Genomic DNA, 22,014 nt, shown 5'->3' on the forward strand with positions numbered 1-22,014 from the left:
CTGTAATTTATGTTTACATCATAATACAATTATATACTATTTGAACCGAATATTTATATTACTAGTGTGTGTGTAACACATTGCACATTATTCTGGATAGTTAGTTATAAAAAAAATAATCACAGACAAGTAAAGAAAAAATATCATTTGGTGGTTGCTGCTATTTAAACGTTACATTCTTCTGTTACAGTTTGATGAATCAGTTTCATGAATAAGTCAACAGAGTGCTGTTTTAAAGTCCAAAAACACTTTATTAAGAACATGGTCAATACACTAATTTCCAACATTCACTTTCTTTTTTTTTTTACAGAATTATGTTCAGATATAAACATATTTTAGTTCAACTATAATACAAGTCAGTGGGAGTAAAAATGAACCGAGTTGCTGCACAACAGCGAAGGAGCTCCCACGCCAATGTTTTCCCCAAAACATTTCCTTCTGGTATGTTTCTTATGTTCCTCTATTAGGTCCTTAAATAGAAAAGAGATTTGAATGTCTCTGTAACATACTGGATCCACGTGGGCCAAAGGTCTGTATGTGTGTGTGTGTGAATGATTTCAGATGATCAATGCTTTGTCCCGTCCTTGGCAGCATATAGTGCCCGTAACGTCTGTGCCACTTTGTTTGTAAGCTTCAGTCCACTAGTTAAGGAGATTTTCTTATAAATAATGTCTGACTCCTTGATATTGTCCACCCAAGGCACCTTCTTGCGACCGTCTCGTTTCTTGGCCACAACCCATGGCCCTGAGTAAGAACCGGACATCCAGTGTATACTGTAGCCACTTTTGGTCTTCTGGACCACCCGGGCGATCTGCGGCCGGTCTTTGTATTTGGGACAGCAGATGGCGACGACGTCCATCGCCTCCACCCTCTCGTTCATGTTGGCAGAATCCTCTGCTGAGTCGTCGCCTCTTTTTGACTTTTGCTGTGGATACAGGAAGAAACAATGCTATACCTTACAACAATGTACATTTTTCTCCCTTTGATGAGACATAAGTACGGTAAGTCTTCAAAAAGGCATCCTCTGCCTTTTCCCTAGTGATTTAAATTACCTTTACTTAATAAATTAAACAATACATTTGACAATATTGGTAAATTATAAAAATATATTGATAAATATAGATATTTATTATAAAACATACTATATTGTAACATTGTCATTATAATTTCTTTGAAAAAATATTATTTTGGAAAAATATTTGTACAAACACCATGGATTTACTGGTAAATATTATGATGCCTACTATGTTGTATCATATATTAGAATTCTTATATTTTGATACATATTATTAAATATACATTTATATTATATAAAGCTTTCTTTCTAATAAATACTGCAAAAAACATATTTCAATTTCCAAATGGTGTAATACTGTAATTTTATGATATATTACCGGTGGGGGATCTTCATCCTCGCTCTCCTCATCATCTGACTCAGCTGGCGCCGTGTGATTGTTGTGGTTGTGGTTCCGGGGTTTGGGCCCTCTTAGCAGCGAGGTAATTGCCTTGTTTCTGGCATTGGCGTTGGCTTCGCCATCCTCTTCCTCTTCCTCACGATCGAGGTGCTCCATCAGCACTTTGAACTGCAACACAAAGTCCCCAATCAACCAAATAAACTCTAAACTTGGATCCACGGGGCTTAAAACTGAATACGCCCCTTAAAGAACTAGAATGCTTACATCTAAATACTGTTTGACAATATCCCTCTTGGTTTCTTTGCTGATAGTCGTGCTGCTAAGACCACCCTTGAGGAAGTCCATAGTCTGGCGGGGGTTGAAATGCACCTTGGATTTCCTGTTTACGGCCTTGTCGTACACTTTGGCCGACTCTGTTGGCGAGTACTTCTGGATTTTGCTGTAAAATAATGTGAGTTTATTACACTGCTGCACAACCAATTATCTATCATATTATATAGAAAAAAATTGCAGTCCTACTGACCTGTCTGAGAAGCCGTATAGATTCTTCAGATGCTGCTTGAGCATGAGCAGCAGCAGGATTCCCTGGGAAGCGATGGAAAAGTCCAGCAGAGGCTTTGAGTCCTCAGGGAGCCGGGCCATAACGACGTCCTCGTCATCCATGTCGGAGTCAGAATCCGCCTTTTTCCACCCGTGGACCTTCTTGTCCTCCTCATCACTGCTGCTGCTGCTACTGCTGCTGCTGCTACTGCTGGATTGGCTACTGCTCCCTTGGCTGTCATCTTCCGAGCTTTCTCGCATCTTCCTGGGTTTCTTCTTCTTTTTCTTCTTTATCTTCTTCGTCTTCTTAGGCTTCGGCACCGGTCCTTTTCTTAGACACTACACAGAGAGCATAGTGTATTTGAGAATGCATCAAGGAAAAGCTTCAAGTGATTTCTTACCTCCTTGAAAGACTGAAGCAGGTTACTCCCAGAGACAGACAGAGTGATGTCCACATGGTGCATGATGAAAAGAGGCTCCTCCTGCGTCTGGTAAGGGAAGCAGGCCAGGTTGTCTGCTACAAAGAGCAGCAAGTTCACCTCTGTTCTCTGCAGGGGCAAAATACAATATTCATGTCTTACCCTGGCTGTGCCAAAATATACCAATTCGGGAATAAACTGGACTCACAGAGCTGTCGTCAAACATGTTCAGCAGCGAAATGAGGAAAGCTCGCCGATGTTGACGGTTCCCCCGGACCAAAGTGTACAAGTGGGAGCAAAGGGCAGAGTCAGTGTCTTGGTGGCGGAAACCTCGAAGGACCACATCTGTGGATCCAACGATGGCTCGTTGGACCTGATAGGATAACTTCAGCCCTGCTACAGCTTTCATCTGTTGATAGAAAAGTCAACAGTTAGAATAAAATGTTTAAAATTGTATTTTTGAGTTTTTTGTCTTGTAGTGAGTAGGGGTGTGTCCTGGTACCATAATGGCACCTGTGTCAACATAAAACAAATTAATAGTTATTATTATATACTGTGAAATTGTGTGTGTGTGTGTGTGTGTGTGTATGTGTGGGTTTTCCCAGGATACTCCGGTTTCCTCCCACATTCCAAAAACATGCTAGGTTAAATGGCAACTCCAATTTGTCCATAGGTATGAATGTGAGTGTGAATGGTTGTTTGTGTATATATGCCCTGTGATTGGCTGGCCACCAGTCCAGGGTGTACCCCGCCTCTCGCTCAAGTAACTGCTAGTATACTTTGTACACAAGGTTTCAAAGTGCCCTAAAATGTGTACTCACATGGATAAAGCCTGAATATTTCTTGTCAATCTCCACCAGCTGTTGATCAGCCTTGTTCTTCATGGTTGGCTCAGGGTCGGTTCCCATGGCAATCAAGTACGGTACGCACTGGAAAAATAAAATAAAAAAAATGTTTGTGGTTTGAAAAGCTTGTGATTGGGCTTGTAAGAAGTGGTTTGGCATCTTAATCATCAGATTTACCTGCACAGGGTGGATGAGGCCCTGGCTGAGGGTCAGCGTGATGACGCTCAAAGCAAAGTGTCGCACGGTGGACTGGGTGTGGAGGAAGGACTCCAGCACATGCTTCAGGTAGATCTGGATGATGGAGCTGCTCATGCCCGAGGAGATGTCACCCATCTCCTTCAGATCTTCCTGTTTGGCCTTATCCTTCCCTGAATATAAACAATAAAAAAACAATCGATTTTAGTGATGTGAGACATCAAAGGATAATAATTTATGAATTGGGACTCACATTCGCGATCAGCCTCCTGCATCCTTGAGTCCTCCTCCTGTAGGTATGTCTGTAGGTTTTTAAGAACCTGGATCTTCAGACTGACTAAGCAGTGCTCGTCAGAGAGGGTGGTATTGTAGAGGCTCTTCACGTCTTGCACAAACATGAGCTCCGGGTGCATGATAAACTGGAAGCCTGAAACCAGAGGAATAATTTATATGCTGTGGAACATTCATGACAAGACATACTGTATGTTAAAACTGCCAAAATACCTAAACCTATCAAGGCCTTCATCTGGACTTCTTCATCTTTGTGGACAGTGAAGTACAGGAGAAGCTCCAACACTTTGTCCTTTATGACGATCTGTAAAAAAACAAAAATATCACAGTTAAAGCGTCTGAGTCGCCTTAGTTGATGCGAAGAGCTGACATTTGCCTTGTTTGCGCCTTTGAACTCCTCTTGGTCAAAGTCAAAGTGTCGACATAAAGCTCCCACTGTAAACAGTGAGCGTAGCAGCGTGGGTTTGTTGGTGACCAGAGTGGAGCTGTTGGGGTCTTCCTGATGCTGGGTCTTGAGTTTAGCCAAAGCACCTGCACAGTGAGACAAACAGAGTTAAAAAAAAATAAAACACCCTCACATGTTATGCTTGGTTATGCACATTGTTATGTTAACTTAGATAGACTTCGATCTTACCATAGAAGCGATTGAAACAAGCCCAAACAAACTTGTAGTTGTGCGTCACCTTGTTCACAACAGCACCAAGACAGCTTACACAGTGTTGTACAACCTATAAAACAAATACAGCTATTATATAATATGCATAAGCGACAATATAAGGGTGTGGCTAATGAGACTGACCGTCATGCCATATTTGATGATGAGCTTCATGAGATCTTCTTCTATGGTGGTGAGGAAATTCTCACTAGGATTGTCCATCAGAGGCACAACCAGCTCCAGGATCTTAGCAACGTTGCAAATCACCATGAAGTCGTTCTGAGTCTGAAATGAGAGAATAAAAATACATTTGCCTGCCACTAGATGTCACTATCTTACAATGAACAAGCCTTACGTTGCACTTGGTGGTGAGGTGGGGCTGCATGGTCATGGCGTGTTTGACCATCAGCTGTGGTCTGATTTTGCTGAACAGGTAGAGGGTGGTGATGCATGCTACCAGGCGACCGGAGTTCACTCCTTTGTCCTCACAATCTGTACCACAAAAAGAAAGCAGAAAATCAGCATTAAAAAAAATTCATAGCAGTAAAAATATGATACAACAAATGCTCCAATTAACAAATAAATGTGTACATATACATGTAACTCCCAGGTGTGCGTGATCTACAGTTCAGTCTAAATTAGAAAAAAGTTATCGCTTATCAGTATTGATCTTGAGAAGCAGGAAGTTATCAACATCAGCTTGAAAACCAATATATTGTGTGTATTATCCCTACAATTTAAGTATATAAAACACTGGCTACAATTAGTTGTAACCACTGTAAAACATACTATAAATATCAACCACAAAAACAACAACTCCCTTAACTTTGACTTGAAAAAAATGCATTTACCTGCGATAGGCTCCTCATATGTGAGTATGTGCTCCACCAGATTGTCCACCAGCTGACTGCAGGCCTTCTTAGCAGGTTTGTATGACGCTGCTTCTTCTGATTTAAGTAGCTACAATGAAAAAGGATAAAACAATAAAAAACAATCCTAGATACATGAGATGTGATTCATAAGTCTTACATTTTGGAGGAGCTGCTCAAACCAGTCATAGCCGGAATCTTTACATGCAAGGACCTGGGATGAAATGGAAGCAAAATCAAACATCTTTTGCGCCACAGCGTAGTCAAGCATTCAACCAACTACATACCACATCTGTGATGTTGAGGATTTTTCTGGTCATGGCATCTGTGTCGTGAGTGGGGGTGGGCGTGAACCAGAGTTTCTGGAAGGTCTCATTCACCAGTTTCTGCAGGAAGAAATTATTGAATACATATTGAATAAATGAGAAGAATTAAAAAGCCAAACAAACCTTAATCCCCTCCTCGTCGTTGACCCTTCGAATCATCTTAACACACATCTCTGTGATCTTGTGGAAGTCGGGCAGCTCCAAACAAATGTCCCTCAGGATCTTAATGACTCGCTTCCTCACGCTGATACCTGTGTCCTATTGACAGACAGAACATGTCATAGCTTTGACCTTAATCATGTCCGTATCATCTGATGTCATTTGGGGTAAAATTGTTACCAATATCCTCTCAATGAGCATGTCATAGTACTGCTCGATGAGCTCGGGGCGACTAAGCACAAAGCGACCGACAAGCTCTACGGCTGCCTCTCGCACACTAGTGGAGTTGTCCATTAGGCGGCCGTGAACACCACGCTGCATGTCAGACTGGAAAGCAGAATGAAAGATAAGTTATCGCTAATATTTGACTGTTGTGGGACCTCTGAGACGTATTTAAAAATGAAACCTTTCCAGTTTATGTCAAAGAGAAAAATATATCGGAGTGTCTTACCCTTGCTAGAATACTCGGATCTACTGCCACAACCTCAGACAGACACTTCATGGCTTTGGTTCTGACTGCGATGGCGCTCTCGCCGAGCACTCTTAGAATCTACACAGGACAGAAAGCGTTCACCGTGAGCAATATGATGCTTCATAAATACAAGACCCTTCTTTTACCTGTGATAAATAAATGTCAAAGCTCTGGGCGAATGGCCTCATGGAGGCCAAATATCGAACAATGAGACAGGAGTCCGTGTAGTCCATTGTCTCAGAGGTGATCCTGGGATAATGATGAGCATTTATTAAAAACATCATTGCAAAGATTGACTTCCAAACGAATGCGTCGCTTACCTGGTGTGTGAGTTCCTGATGACTTTGCGCAGGAACTTTTTCCGCATTTCAGCCCTCTGCATTATCTCCTCGGTTGTGCTGGCATCGTTGGAATCATACAGACCTTTCAGGTCCTCATCGTCGTCATTGTGAGACTTCATGGCCTTGTCCGCCTCGCTTGCGATGTCCCTGTACCACTGGGCAATGTAGAAACTCCTGGCAAACTGTGCGAAACAAACAGAGCAAACGGTGAGTCTCCACTTTTAGTCAGATACTATAATGAAGATATTAATGACACACTCTCACCACTAGGGAAGGATCTACTTCACTCTTCTCCTCGATGTAGCTGAGCAAAGCCCTTTGGAGTTGCTGTGTCTCATTATGGCCCGGAGACTGCAAGGACATAATTAGTGAGGGGCATCTGAAAAACAAGAGCTCTTGAGTAGTTTACGCTACCTCTTTGAGGATGCGGTCGATAGCCTTCTGGTCCATCTTGCTATTCACGGTGTCTTTGCGCAGGCGAGAAGCAACAGTGCCGAGGTAGTCCAGCGACGCCACTCTGAGCGCCATCTCCGTCTGCTTGTTACTGAACTGGTGCACCTAGCGCACAAAGAGAAAGGCAACCATCAGTGGCCGCATTGCATCTTTCTGGGATAATCGCTGACTTTGGAATGATGTTGCTCACCAGGAGGCGACCGAGTAAACTGAGTAGCAGTTCAGCAGCAGGCCATTCGGGTTTGTTGACAGTGGACAGAAGATCATGGACAAAGTTCTCAAATAGAGGCCTGTAGTCGTCCTCTCCTTGCTTACTGCCACACCTGGCACACACACACAGCGGTCACAACACAAGCGTAAGGAGGCTAAATACCTCTAAAGTCAAACAATTCAGAGTTTGATCAAAATCTGTGGGGGAAAAAACGCTAAAGTTACACATTTTGTTATTTCTTTAGCTTTTTTTCTTTGTTTTCCAAGAAAATACAAGGATGAAGAGTCTTGAACCAGTCATGATGTGCTATATATATCGCTATATTGACACTTACTATGGTACACATTATGTCATTGTATGGTCATATCACCTTGTACTTCGGTACGAGGTGCATTATTAATAAAAAAAAAATACATAAATAAAAAAAACCTTAAGCTGTATTATGGAAAGCAGGAAGTGAATAAATGTAACTGTTACTGATTGTAAAAGTACCAGATGGAGGGGTAGGATTTAATAAGCTTTGCTTCTTCCTACTCCTTTTGGACATGTGGAACTGGGAACTGATTATGTGATGCACTCAATTGTAATCTGATGCATCTTCAAATGAAATAAAACCATTACCAAAAAAGGTGATGAAGACCATAAACAGAATTTAGATGTAAGAAAGTACAGGCAGCATCTGTCCTGGTTGCTCAGTACAAAATATTAAAAGGTTGACAATAAGTGCACAGTAATCACCCCCGAAGGATACGTAATCTGTTTCTGCTGCCACTGAGCCCGTTGTCAAAGCACGAGTGCACAATGTATTCACATATACTGTATACCTATTCATTGAATACCAAGAAGGAAGACAGAAAAACAGAACATCAGCTGCATATTAAATATTGTCCGCTACAAACCAAGTGTGTGTTTGCCACACACTTTTGAGCCACTTCAAAATCATTTAATTTCATTTTCTACCGCGTTTCCTCACGAGGGTCGTGGAGGGTTGCTGGAGCCTATCTCAGCTGTCTTCGGGCAACAGGCGGGGTACACCTTGGACTGGTGGCCAGCCAATCACAGGGCACGTATAGACAAACAACCATTCACACTCACATTCATACCTATGGGCAATTTGGAGTCGCCAATTAACCTAGCATGTTTTTGCAATGTGGGAGGAAACCGGAGTACCCGGAGAAAACCCACGCATGCACGGGGAGAACATGCAAACTCCACACAAAGATGGCCGAGGGTGGAATTGAACCCTGGTCTCCTAGCTGTGAGGTCTGCGCGCTAACCACTCGACCCCAACTGAATTCATTGCCTGTGCAATTAAAAACAATCTTTACAATGGCAGTTAAATTATGCCCTATAGAAAAAAAATAGTGCAAGGTGCGAGTCGTGCTGTGGTCAAAAATTACTTACTTTTTGAGAAACACAGACAGGAAGTTCTGACCCGTTCTCATTGCCGTCTCATACGAATTTGTGATGAAGACGTCTTTGTCCACCTTTCAGAAGCAAATATTAAAAGATTTAGAATGTTTTCCACATAATAACTATACAAGTCGAAGTAATTCCCTGCTGTGCACCTTCTTATTATGTTCATCTTCGGCATCCTTTGAAGAAGGCAGCTGCACCACGCACTGGATGAGCTGAAGGACCAAGGCGGTGACCATCTGGATATACTTGCCGCTTCCGTCCAAATCGCTGCTGTTCAATCTGAGGGAGACGTTGTTCAGCCAGAATAAGTGAATGTCATTTCATGTGAGTTAAATCATCCTCATCCTGTCGTTTACCTGAAGTTTCGAAGGTTGCGTTTACTTGAGGGCAGCCTGGCCATGGAGCTGAAGATCTCTTCTAGAATGAGTTGCCTGTGTTTCCTGTAGCGAGAGAACACCTACGGAGAAGCAGAATGAAGTATTATCCGAAAACACATTAATGAGAAAGACACATTAAGCAACAACGCAGCGTCATACTTACTGCGGTCACCAATGCGATGGCGCTCAACTGCAGCTCACTGACGTTCTCCACAAAAAACGGCGTGATACCAAGAGCGGACACCTGCATGGTGGAAAAACGATCAGACCATGTTATGAAGTCATTATGAGCCCTAAAATGAGAGTCTCACCTGGAGGATAGTGGTGTCTGTGAGCAGCTGGATCTCCACCAGTTCCGAAATGCTGCAGACAATGTCGCACACTTTGTTGTAAAGCAGAACCACCGTCTTCTGCTTATGGGCGGAACACTTTGCTTTCTTGCCCTTGGAATTGTGCGAGCCACCTTGGAAACCAATAAAGAAACTTTTAATGCCTTTGAGTAGTCAATTAAGTCACACTTGATGATTGTAACATTGACCTCCATGGGAATCCACTTTGTACGCAGGGTCATACTGGGGGTACAAAGAGTTCTGCATGTGGAACTTGGTGTACTGCAACACCCTCTCAATGACGTCTTCGATGAAAACAACCTTGGGCATACGCGGCGACGTCATGATATTCAGCGCCGTCAGACAGGCGTCAGCTGACTTTGTCACACGCTCCAAGATGAGGTCGCGCCATAACCGCTCCTCGTCCATGGAGTCGTTGCCCTTCAAAAACAGAAAATATATGAAAAAAAATTATGCCATGAGGGGACTAGAGCACTGGTATTGAAAAAGATCCATCCATTTTTTATACTGCTTATGCTCAGTATCTGACTTATTAGGGTCACGGGTATGCTGGAGCCTATTCAAGCTCTATTTTGTCACATATAGACAAACAACCATTCACACTCACATTCATATCTATGGACGATTTGATGCAGTCAATTATCGCCAATTATTACAACATCATGTTTATGGAATGTGGAGTAATTCCATAAAATTACGAAAACCGGAGTACCCGGAGAAAACCAACAGACCCAGAGAGACCCAAACGGAGAATCGAACCTCGACCTCTCTCTTTGCATAATGTGTGTACAAAATATCCTTTCATTTTTCATGACATGGCCCTCACTAGAAAGGGTTTGGACACCGCTCCCCTAAATGATATTGAAAGACCCAAAGTAAAAATTATAATAAAACTTACCTGGTTCATTAATGTTGAAAGTTTAACACTATCCTGAATGTTCTTCTCCAATATGTTCATAAATTTCACCATTTTCTCAGATGGAAACTGTGGAAAAGGAAGCACACTTGAATTGATGATCAATTTCCACAGATTATTTACTGAATTTTGAGTGTGTGGTCATGGCACAGACCTTATTAAAGATGCCCATATCTTTAATCTTAGACGAATCGCTACCCAACTCGCTCAACTGGTGCTTTCCAAGCAGCAACTCTTGTGGTATTCCATCATCATCGTCATCCTCTGAGTGATGGAATCCAAAAAAAGTTAAAATGTTAAACATCTGTACGAATAGAGCACCACTAGTCAGCCATGTTTACCTGCAGCAGTCAAGTCCACATCCTCCAGACTCTCCAGGATGTTGTCTACAGTGGCAGTGAATCTCTTGAATGTGGAAGAATCCATCAAATCTGCAGCATAAATTAAAACAAATTTTAAGATGATGACTTCATCTGAAAAGACAATCCAAAAAAAAAAAAAAACACATACCCTCAGGTCGCATCTTCTCGTATGCCTTTCTCTCTTTATGCTTCTTCTTCAGTTTTCTGGACACTGAAAAATGGAATAACAAATAAGAGACATTTGTAATTAAAAAATATATATATATTTCCTTTATCAGTAGATTTTGTCAAAATGACTTACAGTCACTTAAATTTGGTGGTGGACCACCATCGCTCTCATCTGAGCTCCAGTTTTGCTGGCGTTGACGGCCCTTTTTGGCTTCATGCTTCCATGTCTTGTCGTGACCTTTCTTCTGCCTTTTCCTAGACACTGGAAAAAAAAATATCGTCACGACAGAAATGACTGCATACCCTCCAATTACTGCCACTATTATATTACCACCCTATAACGGCCAGGCCAAAAAGCAAATAACCGACAGGGTCTCCAATTAGTGCTGGTTCAAACAGCTGTGGCTGTAGACAACCTCTAAATGTGTTTTTTTTCTTATTAACGCCACAAGATGGCTATACTATCATAATATTATGAGTTGTTAGAATCAGTAGCAGTTTTGTCTACCTTTGCATGCACTTTAAAATTTTCGGTGTGAAACTCATGCGTGATACATTTGTTGAAAATGAAATCATCATCGCTATTAATGCTGGATGAACTGTTTGCTCCTTATCTTTATTAAAACATTGGTTCTGCCTGTGCTGTATTGTAAAATATACATAACAAATGACCACATGGCCAATCGCCAGCCAATCACAGGGCACATATAAACAAACAATCATTCACACTCGCATTCATACCTATGGACAATTTGGAGTCGCCAATTAACCTAGCATGTTTTTGAATGAATGTGTGGGGAAACCGGAGTACCCGGAGAAAACCCACGCATGCACGGGGAGCACATGCAAACTCCACACAGAGATGTCCGAGGATGGAATTGGGTCTCCTAGCTGTGAGGCCTACGTGCTAACCACTCATCCACCGTTTTTGTTATTTTTTTATTTTTGGTAATGGTAATGGTTTTATTTCATTTGAACATGCATCAGATTACAATTGAGTGCATCCCATAATCAGTTCCGAGTTCCACATATCCAAAAGGAGTTTGTTTGTTTTTTTTAATAATGTACCTCGTACCGAAGTACGAGGTGATATGTTGTTTATTATGTTGTTGATGATTATGTTGTTGCTTTGTTTTGTTTTACAAACAAAATACATAAGGTGTTGTGACTGGAGGATTAGCCATTTATGTAAAATACATTTCACTTTCACTGTATTCTATTATATCATTTAAAATGCCTGTTTTGACTTGACCTTTTTTTGTCTTTCCAACGAAGATGTTTCAAAATAAGACATTTCAGAGCTGCGATTATACCTTGAAACTGTGATAGTTTTGCCCAAAATCATCACACCATCAGAATCTCATACCACCCACTTGCAATTAACACTCTGTCTTCTGTTTAACCTAATAGGACATTTTTCCTATTACTATAAGTATTTCAGGTATATGATCAGGTATCAAGGAAGGTGTTCCTTCCTGATAATATGTTGCAAATTGCTTGTGAATGCCACTCTTCAATATATACTGCATATGTTTTGTTCAAGTGAATGATTACCCTCATCGCCAGAGCTGTCATCATTGTCGTCCTCGACATCTCTCTCCTCTTCATCTGAGTCACAAGTATACTTGGGCGTCTTGCTGATCATACCGTGCCTGCGCTTGTTTGCCTTCTCGCTAAATGACGAGTCTGTAAGCACACAAGATGTGAGTCAACTTTCAGCATACTTACATACTCGACTCATACGTCAGCTTTTTTACCTCTAGATTTGTGACAAGAAGACCAGTTCCTGGACTTGTACGTGATCTTCAGTTCCTTTTTGATGCCCTGTATGTCGTCGGGGCTTAGTCGCTTAAGCGTCACGATAGGCTTGGAGCCTTTTTTTAAGTTCTCAACCAGCGACTTCCTCTCCAGCAAAACGCGGGGTTCTTTCCAGTTGTCAACAACGGCAACGGCGTGTGGCACTTGGGGACATTTATCTACGCCGTCCCGCTTGACTTTGGGGATCACAAAGTTCTTCAGGCTTCTGGAATTGCCACCTAGCAGATATGAAGGGAATTCGCTCTGTTTGGTCTCAAGGGAAGGCTGTTTGCTTGCAGCCGGGACACTTTCACCCCCACATTTCCTCTCTTTTTTATTTTGTGGTGACTGAAACGTAGATTTGTCTGTCCTTTCTCCGGAGTTCCTGCTCCCATCCTGCTTTATTTTGTGGTCCTGTTTTGGCGTAACATCCAAAGACTGGTCATGTCTGTTATCCTTTGACATTTTATGTTTCCTTGCCTTGTCGTCCCTGTCTTTGAATCTGTCATCCGTCACCCTTTCCTTAACTTTGTCCCTATTCTTCTCCTTGTCCCGATGCTTGTCTTTTTCTTTATCCCGCTCCTTTTCCTTAGCTCGATCTTTGTCCACATCTGGATCCTTCTCCCTGACTCTGTCTTTCTCCTTGTCCTTTTCCTTGTCTCGAACCCTTTCTTGATCCTTATCCCTGCCCCTGTCCTTTTCCCTATCTCTAACCCTGTCTTTCTCCCTACCTCTGTCCTTTTCCCTGTCTCCATCTTTTTCCCGAAATTTGTGTTTCTCCCTGTCTTTCATCTTATCCCGATCTTTTTCTCGATCCTTATCCACATCTCTGTCTTTGATCCTATCCCTACCTTTCTCTCTTTCCCTATCCACATCTGTATCTTTATCACTATCTTTCAGTCTATCCCGATCTTTATCTCTTTCCCTATCCGTATCTCTGTCTTTGTCCCTGTCCTTGACCCTATCCCTACCTTTCTCCCTTTCCCTGTCCACATCTGTATCTTTATCACTATCTTTCAGTCTAACCCTATCCGTATCCCTGTCTTTATCCCTATCCTTGTGCCTATTCCTTTCTTTCTCTCTTTCCTTATCCACATCTCTGTCTTTTTCCCTGTTCCGATCTTTACCTGTGTCATTATTGTCTTTCATTTTCTTCTTCTCCCTGCCTTTGTCTTCATTATGAGCAGAGTTACGCTCTGCCTTGGTTGGGCTTCTCAAGGGTTCTGGCTGACTGGTGTGATTCTTGTCCTCCTTGTGCCGAGAGGTGGAATCTTTGTTCAGCTTCACCCTCGGCAAGTCCCCACGTCCTTTGCCACTGTCACTTTTACTGTCAGTTCTGTGTTTGGATTCCGGCTTCTGCTTTGGACGCATGCCCAAATGGGATTTCTCACAGTCGTCACTCTGCTGTTTATTTATGGGCGAGCAAAGCCCGTCAACTTTATCCACCTCCGCTTCTGCGTTGAAGCGCAGAATGTGTTCGTCGCACAGATGCTTGGCGTCGAGAACCACGATGGGCTGCCTTATCCCTCGGCCAGCTTGCTGCAAATCGATACTGACCATCAAGGCAGGACGAGCGGAACCATTACTGGCGGCGTTCATCTTCTTGGGCGTCAACTGGCTGCTGGCGTTGTTGCCTCCTTGTATTGCGAGTCCGTCCTCAGCGTCTGGCTCCTGGGGGTATGAGTCTTGCTTGCGTTTTTTCAGCGGCTTGTCTACAAAATAAGAACACTTTGGTTTAGCATATGAAATGAATGCAAATACAACTTGCGACTATCATGAAATACCTTTATCCTGGACTTCTTTAGACCATCTCTCACTGACGGACTCGCGTTCTGTCCTCTCGATCTCGGCGAGAGCATCGATGTCAGCGTCATCTAGCACAATGGCGGCTGAGACAGAGCCACTCTCATTGATGTTTCCCTGCTCCTCCGCAACAAACTTGCACTCCATGTCCTGCTGGTCAGCACTCAGCAACTCGTTTTTACTGTTCATCACATGAGCTTTGCTGTCCACCTCTGTCCTGGGAGAGTGCTCTTCATACTCTTCCTTTTCTGTAGTCTTCACCCGGGACAGCTTTAAAGTCAACCTGGCCGAGTCTTTCACCGGAGATCTCACAATGTCGTACAAGGCGTTCTTGTCCACGTGCTCGCCACCAACTTTGCTCCTTTGCTTCTGCTTCTTTTTGCGCTCGGCAGAAGAATGATGCATGTTGGGGGATGCGCCAGGAGGGACATCAGCAGAAGGCGACTGCATGATGAGTAGAGGTCTTGACCCTGCAGAGTATGAAGAGTCATTTGCCAGATATGCAGAGGTTTAAGTATACATTTGAATGTAGGCATTTGAATGATGCTTTTTCTTTGGCTGTGATTGCATGTATTTTCTGATGTCACTACATCATTTAGGGTATCAGTGAAATAAATTATAAATGGTTACTGTTTTATGTTAGGCTATGGTCTATTATTAGTAAAAACGTTGAAATACAAGTGAGATGTAGTACTCTGTAGTACTCTGGTCACTAGGCAGCCTTAATGACACAAAACACTGAGACATTAGCTTACATTACATTACATTAAAACTGCATGAAGTCATGAAGTCAGCTATGGCATGGCCAACATGATAGAGTGGAAAAAAAGGTCTCCTCCCATTCTGTATGGAAGTGCAAAGTTTTGGGCACATATAAGTATATACTGGGTAAATAAAGGTAAAATAAAAATAAATAAATAAAATAAATATACATATAAGTTTGGGGCATACTGAGTGTAAAGGTGACATTGAATGCTACATCGCAGAAATGAATGTTATTATAGTTCCACTATACATACTTTATCTATCATCTATTTTGTACTTTTCTGTACTTTTGTTTCTATAGCAACATACATTTAGCAGGTTCTTCGCTGTCATCGGGGGAACACACAGACTGTGGTGACTTGACTGGAAACAATGCAGCCATCATGGACTGCTCATTGTCCTGCCAAACACAAAAACATTCATCCAGATTTTTTTCATGTGCACTACAGTGTTAATCAATTTTGTGTCAATCTTTTTTTTTTTTTATTTTACTTCATTTCCGAGTCGGTGTGCGATGTTGACATAGTCGTCATCAGAGCCTGGCTTGGAGTGGTGATTAGATGGGTTACTTGATAGTTGTCCAGATACTTTACTATGGAGATTTCTAATATTTCCTGCAACTGGAATAAAAATCATATTGTTAGTTATGTGTAATGGGGTAGCTCATGATACACTCTTTCTATTAATACAAGCAGGTTCGATAAGACTCTTCATGTCGTGACTCCAGTGTCAGGCTACTTCTCCAATCAAGTCAAAGTTAGGCTGGATTAAGATCACCTCTGCTGGTTCCATCAATTCAGCAGACTTGCAGACCTGGAGACCCACCTTGCTGTGTCTGCTGGTGTTGCGAGTAACTGGGTGGACTGTACTGCATGTAGTCAGCAGGACTCTGAGGAGTATAAGGACTCGGTATGGGGCTGTTTGAATGCGTCTGCTGCGATATGAACGGCGCCCCCGACCCTGACTGCTGTGAAGTGAAGCATCTGTGAAGGAGTTGGGATGTCATTTTAGTTCAAAAATAAGTACACGAGGATCCAATAAAGATTCTCTTTAGTATCTTACCCAGAGGACCTTTGAGCGGTGACTGGGGTTGGCTGATAGTTTGGTGCTGGACTCCTGTGTACCTGATTTGGTGAAATCTTATACTGCTGAACGGGTGGTTGCTGTATCACACCTAAATAAGAAGAATATTATACTGTGAATATTTTCAACCAAAACACAAATAAATCATATACCATTACTTTAAGTCAAATACAAAAAAGATCACATCATCAGATCTTATGTCAATGGAAATTTATAGGTTTTTACTGGAAAGCTGTATACAAAGAGGATTTTTAAGTGGCATTGTACTTGTTTGATAAAACCACACATGTTCACGTGGTCTTTTATTGCGGCCAGCCTAGGGCACACCTTTAAAATAATAATGCTTTCTAATCTTGACATGCCACACCTGTGCAAAGGAGCAGCGCTCACATAGATTTCGACTGATTTGTAAACAATATTTGAAATACAGTGCTAATGTTTTAATTAGCGTCGAATCAAAGTGCTTCTACATAAACTTCACATTTTAGACCCAAAACTGAGAGTTATGTGCCTTCAGTTTGCAAACAGGCAGCCTTATGCCATTTTGCTTCATGGCAAAAGGGAGCAAGCATGCACAAACGCCTAAGTTTGGTCTGCAGAATTTCAGCTTCCCTCCTGTGTGGAGCTGCATTGTCATACTTTTGTCTCGGAAGATCTTGGGGTTTCTGGACAGCAAAGCTTGCAGGAGCACTGGCATGTCACCCTCGGGCTCATCATTTCCCAAGTTGTCCTTCAGCTCTCTGTGAAAGTACACAAAAGACAGAAAAACGGTCAACAAAGGCACAAAGTGGGCAATAGATGATGTTTTTCAGCACCGCCGTCTTCTATTTTCAATGTCCATCCCAATTGTGTGCTGTACAACCCGATGACATACAGTCATCCCTCACTACATCGTGGTTCAAACATCGCTCCCTCACTCCATTGCTGTTGTCCAAAAATTAAGCAATTAATTAATGATCACTCTTTCATGGTTGACAATGGCCGACTATTAGTCCAAAAACATTAAAAGACCAGCAGCCAGTACCAGTACCAAATGTAGTAATCTGGTCACTAAGCATCAGTAATGTTACATTGATGTGACGTTACCTTACATTATATTGCCTTAACTTGCAGTGCATGGAGTCAAAAACCAAAAACAGTTCTCCTCCTATTCCTTGTGGAAGTGGTATATTTTTGGCTTCTTACTTTGTCATTCTTCCTCACACAGTTTCCAACACTTGCTTAGGTTAAAAAAAACAATTGTAGGATAACTAGTTAGCTTGCTATGCTTATGGCTGTGGCTATTGCATATGTCCCTGCAGGGATCCAACAGCCTCCGTGTAAGAGTGGCGCAATGTAGTGTAAACAAATGCAGCAGTAGTACAGCAGTCCCCATTATTTTACAAATGCATAGGTATGTACTGTATGCCAGATGCATTTCAGACTGACACTGAAAGGCTGACATTCATTTTTTTAATGCCATGCGATCGATCCACATTATGTGCTAGAAAATACAATAACAAGAACCTTTCCCAGTGCTAACGTGTGAGTTAGTCTTATTATGACTTATCATGTCTATTATAGGGGTGTTATTTCACATTTACAGTACTCTAATAATGTCAAAATGCATATTTAGAATGTCATAAACAGGTTTTCTATACACTAACTCTGAAAATATATTTTTTTTATAGATTGAATCCTACTTTGCAGAAATTCGCTGATTGCGGTCAGATCTGGAACCAATTAACGGCAATAAACGAAAGGTGACTGTATTTCTTAAAGATACCCTTTTATGCAAAATTTACTTGATGCTATGATGCTAGAACAGTAATACAGTGTGTGTGTCTAGAGCCTGTTTATGAGTACCGAACATCAATGATTTGCTCCACTTTTGGGAGAAGAGGCACTCCAACAGTGGGTTCTTTCAAGTTCTGGGTTTTAATAACACCATGAAGGAAAAACCTCCTTCCTCATAGATATGATACCTCTCCTAGCTAAATAGGACAGAATTGTCCCTTCTTCTTCATGAAAAACATTTTCGTGAGAGCGTAAAATTTTCTTTTCTCTTTATAAGGCACAAATATCCCCTGTGACCTTTTCCCGTACCACTTAGATCTTGCTGAAGCGGCCACGATCCACCACTGCACGCACCACAAAGTCAAGGAGCCCAGGCTGCAAGGACTGAAGCTCACAGACCACATCAGAAAACTTGTTGACTATTGTATATGACCACCACTTTAGAAAAAATCAGGCTTTGCTACACATCTTAAAGTCAGCTGCAGTTGGATCATTTTGTTTTTCTTTCAAATGTGCTAACCTAGCAAGATGTTGCTGCTACAATGAAACCTGACATGGCTGCACGGTGCCGAGTGGTTAGAGCGCAGGCCACAGACCTAGGAGACCCAAGTTCGATTGGCCATCTCTGTGTGGAGTTTGCATGTTCTCCGTTTGCATGCGTGGGTTTTCTCCGGGTACTCCGGTTTCCTCCCACATTCCAAAAACATGCATGTTTGATTAATTGGCGACTCCGAATTGTCCATAGGTATGAATGTGAGTGTGACCCGAAGACAGCTGGGATAGGCTCCAGCACCCTCGGGAGGATAAGCGGTAGAAAATGAATGAATGAATATTTCATCTAACAATGTAGGGTTACAGTAAATATGTAAAAAGTGAATAAATACACTTCCTCGAACTACACACTCTGACACGGACAAACATCTAATTCGCATTAAGGTTGCAAAGCGGTGTTCCCAGCAGGAATTGAACACTTTTAGGCTGCTAGACACTTCCAATACACTACAGAGGGACGTTCTCCTCAAAGTGTTGAAACATCATCCAATACAGATAGCTGTGTGACAAAAACTCACATGTGTTCTGTGGACACCTGGTTGAGGCCGCGTGCCAGCTGAGTCACCAGACTGTCGTCCCGGCACACCAGCAGGCTGCTGACCTCTTCGGAGATCCTTCCATTGTAAAGCAGGCTCTTTGCGGTGGTGGCAGGGAGAGGAGAGGGCAGCGGAAGTTGGTTCAACACTGTAAAGGACACAAAAAAATATCACTGATGCTGTTTTTACACTGGTTTCAATAGTGTCACAGGTGAGCTAGACCTAACCCAGCTCACTTTTGGGGGGAGAGGCGGGTTACACCCTGGTCTGGTCCCGAGTAAATCACTATACAAGGTAACTACAACCAATGGTAATTTTATGATTACACGTTAATTATTATTTGGGTTATATAAACTCTGATTTTTCCTACTCCTTTTCTGACATGTTGGATGTTGATGTTTTGTACTTTAACGTAACATTGTTAAGCATGTTGAAAATAAACTAAAGCATTACCATAAAATATAGACAAAACATTCACATCTATGGACAATTTGGATTCACCAATTATCACGCATATTTTTACACTGTGGGAGGAAGTACCAACAAAAGCACGGGGAGAACATGCAAAGCCCACACAGAGATGTTCCAACGGTGATTCGCACCCTCTTGAGACCCCGTACCCTGTCTTGACTGTGAACCTGACAGTAGCCGCTATTGACATTTTAATGCATTTTGTGGGAGTATAAGAAAAGAACAATATGATGCAGGGATGTTGCTGCACTTACGGTCGGTGAGGCTAGCAATTCCAGCGAGAGTCGTGATGGGAACATGAGGCATATCACCATTCATGCTGAAGATAAGGTCAAAGGGTCGAGTAGATGCGCAGGCTGCTCGATATCACCAAGGTCTTCTCCTGTTCCTCACATCTCCAAAATGCTGTGGAGTGGAACAATATGTTTAAAAAAAAAAGCAAGCATGAAACAATACATGTGTTATTAATTTGGTTAAATACATTTCCCAAATAGTGTTCCTCTTGAATTGGGACATTATTCCTTAAATTTTGATGTAGATACTGTATGGAGGCCTTCTAGCCAGCCTGTTTGGCAAGTTCCATGTCTGACCCTGAAGGTGCCACAACCCTTCCATCCCCCGTTGTTCTCCTTTTAGCCTGTCCACAAATACACAGCCCTCCTGGTAGCAACGTAGCCTCAAAGGTTTATACACAAAAAGTCCAAACACCTAGCTAGCTTTTTGTTAGCATGCTCCTAGCTGAAGGCTAACAACAAAACAACACAAAAAGGATGGCACTTCACCAAAACGGTGTCTCGTTTTCTTGTCTTTTGTGTTACACCGTCATAGTGTTCGTCTGAAAATAGCCACATTAACTCACCTTAACGCCAGCTGTCACTGTGTAATTAGTTGGTTATTACGACTGCTTGACGTGTAAGTAGCATAAGAGCGTCCGTGGAAGTAAAGTAGTCCGGGGTTAGCCGGCTAGCAACAACTGGAGATGTGGCTATGCTAGCTGGCTAACTGGAAGTTGCCTGGCACTGGATCGGAACCAGCTAGCCGCTAGCCGTGTGTTGTCTCGCCCCGCTAGCGCACTGCTGTCGGTATCGTTTCGGAACGTTCACCGCAACGTCGCGTCCCACAAATCTTGGGTCTCGCCACAAGAGGACGCATAATAATAATAATCACCGCTAGGGAGGCAACGTTTGAGGGGGGTACAAAAGCACAAGAGCCGTCACTAAATCACCGTCCGGAGCCCCTCTTGGACGAGCCAGAGAGCGATCGCCCAAGGCCGCCTGGTGTACACAATGAGGCGGCCTCCGCAGGGACGATGGAGGCGTTTATTTGTGTCGGATAAATGTGCCTTATTTACCTCAGGATGTGATGAGAAAGAAGTGGCTCCGCTGGTGGAGGAGGTGGAGGAGGAGGTGGTGGTGGTGGTGGAGGGGGAGGAGCAGCAGCACTAGGATGGCAGCTGGCTGGAGGTGGAGAGGAGACTCTAGCTCCCTCTCCGTCCCGCCATCCGAACAGCTCCTCAGAGGGGAAGGACAGTAAACCCCCGCCAGGGAGACACACACACACACTGGGGACCTTTTGTCTGGACAGCCCTTGGCTAATCTCGGGTCGAAACAATGGAAACATCACTGATACAGGTTTACCAACCCAGAATTCGACCAAAACTATTAAAGATGTAAAAAAATATATATATCCACAACCCAAACAAAAACAGGACTAGATTTAAAAAAATATTTTTTTTAGGGTGAGGGGACCTTCAGTAAGCTTATGTATGGGGGGTCCCACAATTTGGACTATATCGATCTTGATTGACATCAGTATCGGTACTGACATTCATTCATTCATTTTCTACCGCTTTTTCCTCACGAGGGTCGCGGGGGTGCTGGAGCCTATCCCAGCTGTCTTCGGGCGAGAGGCGGGGTACACCCTAGACTGGTGGCCAGCCAATCACAGGGCACATATAGACAAACAACCATTCACACTCACATTCATACCTATGGACAATTTGGAGTCACCAATTAATTAACCTAGCATGTTTTTGGAATGTGGGAGGAAACCGGAGTACCCGGAGAAAACCCACGCATGCACGGGGAGAACATGCAAACTCCACACAGAGATGGCCGAGGGTGGACGGTACTGACATGTCAGACAATATTTGTATACAAAGATCTCGTGTCACAAGATCTCACGAGATTAAAATGTGACAAGATTTCAAGAGTATAATGGCCACTAGCCTTGGGATAATAAACATTCAGGAAGAGAGTTCACTTTGTGCATTGCTTCATAAAACAACGGCATGAACGGTGTGAATCCTTTTGTCAGTCATACAGTCTCTTTGTCTCCTTGGGGGGAGGCTGGGGGCTGATAGCATACACACACAGTGCAAAAGAGTAAATTATATTAGTACACAGCAGTATATTGCCTTTTTGTTCATGTACTTTTCTTAAAAGTAAA

General features: G+C 42.7%; 1 protein-coding gene across 2 annotated transcripts; it reads right to left on the minus strand.

The window, feature by feature from the left end:
* Nucleotides 1-237: 237 nt before the first annotated feature.
* On the minus strand, nt 238-21,059 carry LOC131113003 (nipped-B-like protein B). 2 transcript variants are annotated; one of them, XM_058064214.1, is made up of 47 exons: nt 20,918-21,059; nt 19,821-19,971; nt 19,078-19,243; nt 16,871-16,971; nt 16,211-16,322; nt 15,974-16,131; nt 15,641-15,768; nt 15,458-15,548; nt 14,365-14,853; nt 12,541-14,292; nt 12,338-12,469; nt 10,917-11,045; nt 10,764-10,826; nt 10,595-10,684; nt 10,408-10,517; nt 10,236-10,322; nt 9,526-9,757; nt 9,299-9,450; nt 9,151-9,231; nt 8,967-9,067; nt 8,760-8,889; nt 8,596-8,678; nt 7,171-7,303; nt 6,942-7,085; nt 6,792-6,878; nt 6,507-6,709; nt 6,333-6,435; nt 6,166-6,264; nt 5,895-6,041; nt 5,679-5,813; nt 5,517-5,615; nt 5,390-5,443; nt 5,212-5,320; nt 4,716-4,852; nt 4,505-4,645; nt 4,340-4,433; nt 4,082-4,236; nt 3,919-4,009; nt 3,668-3,841; nt 3,397-3,587; nt 3,196-3,303; nt 2,583-2,783; nt 2,357-2,503; nt 1,939-2,294; nt 1,680-1,854; nt 1,395-1,583; nt 238-925 (listed from the first exon to the last, which is right to left on the minus strand). In XM_058064214.1, the coding sequence occupies exons 2-47, from the start codon at nt 19,882-19,884 to the stop codon at nt 566-568; spliced, it is 8,283 nt and encodes a 2,760-aa protein (XP_057920197.1). In that variant the 5' UTR covers nt 19,885-19,971; nt 20,918-21,059; the 3' UTR covers nt 238-565. The 2 variants fall into 2 exon arrangements, with proteins under 2 accessions (XP_057920197.1, XP_057920196.1); XM_058064213.1 differs by lacking the exon at nt 20,918-21,059 and adding an exon at nt 20,426-20,900.
* Between the last annotated feature and the right edge of the window lie 955 nt (nt 21,060-22,014).

The sequence above is a fragment of the Doryrhamphus excisus genome, chromosome 2, assembly GCF_030265055.1.
Source record: "Doryrhamphus excisus isolate RoL2022-K1 chromosome 2, RoL_Dexc_1.0, whole genome shotgun sequence".
Lineage (NCBI taxonomy): Eukaryota > Metazoa > Chordata > Actinopteri > Syngnathiformes > Syngnathidae > Doryrhamphus > Doryrhamphus excisus.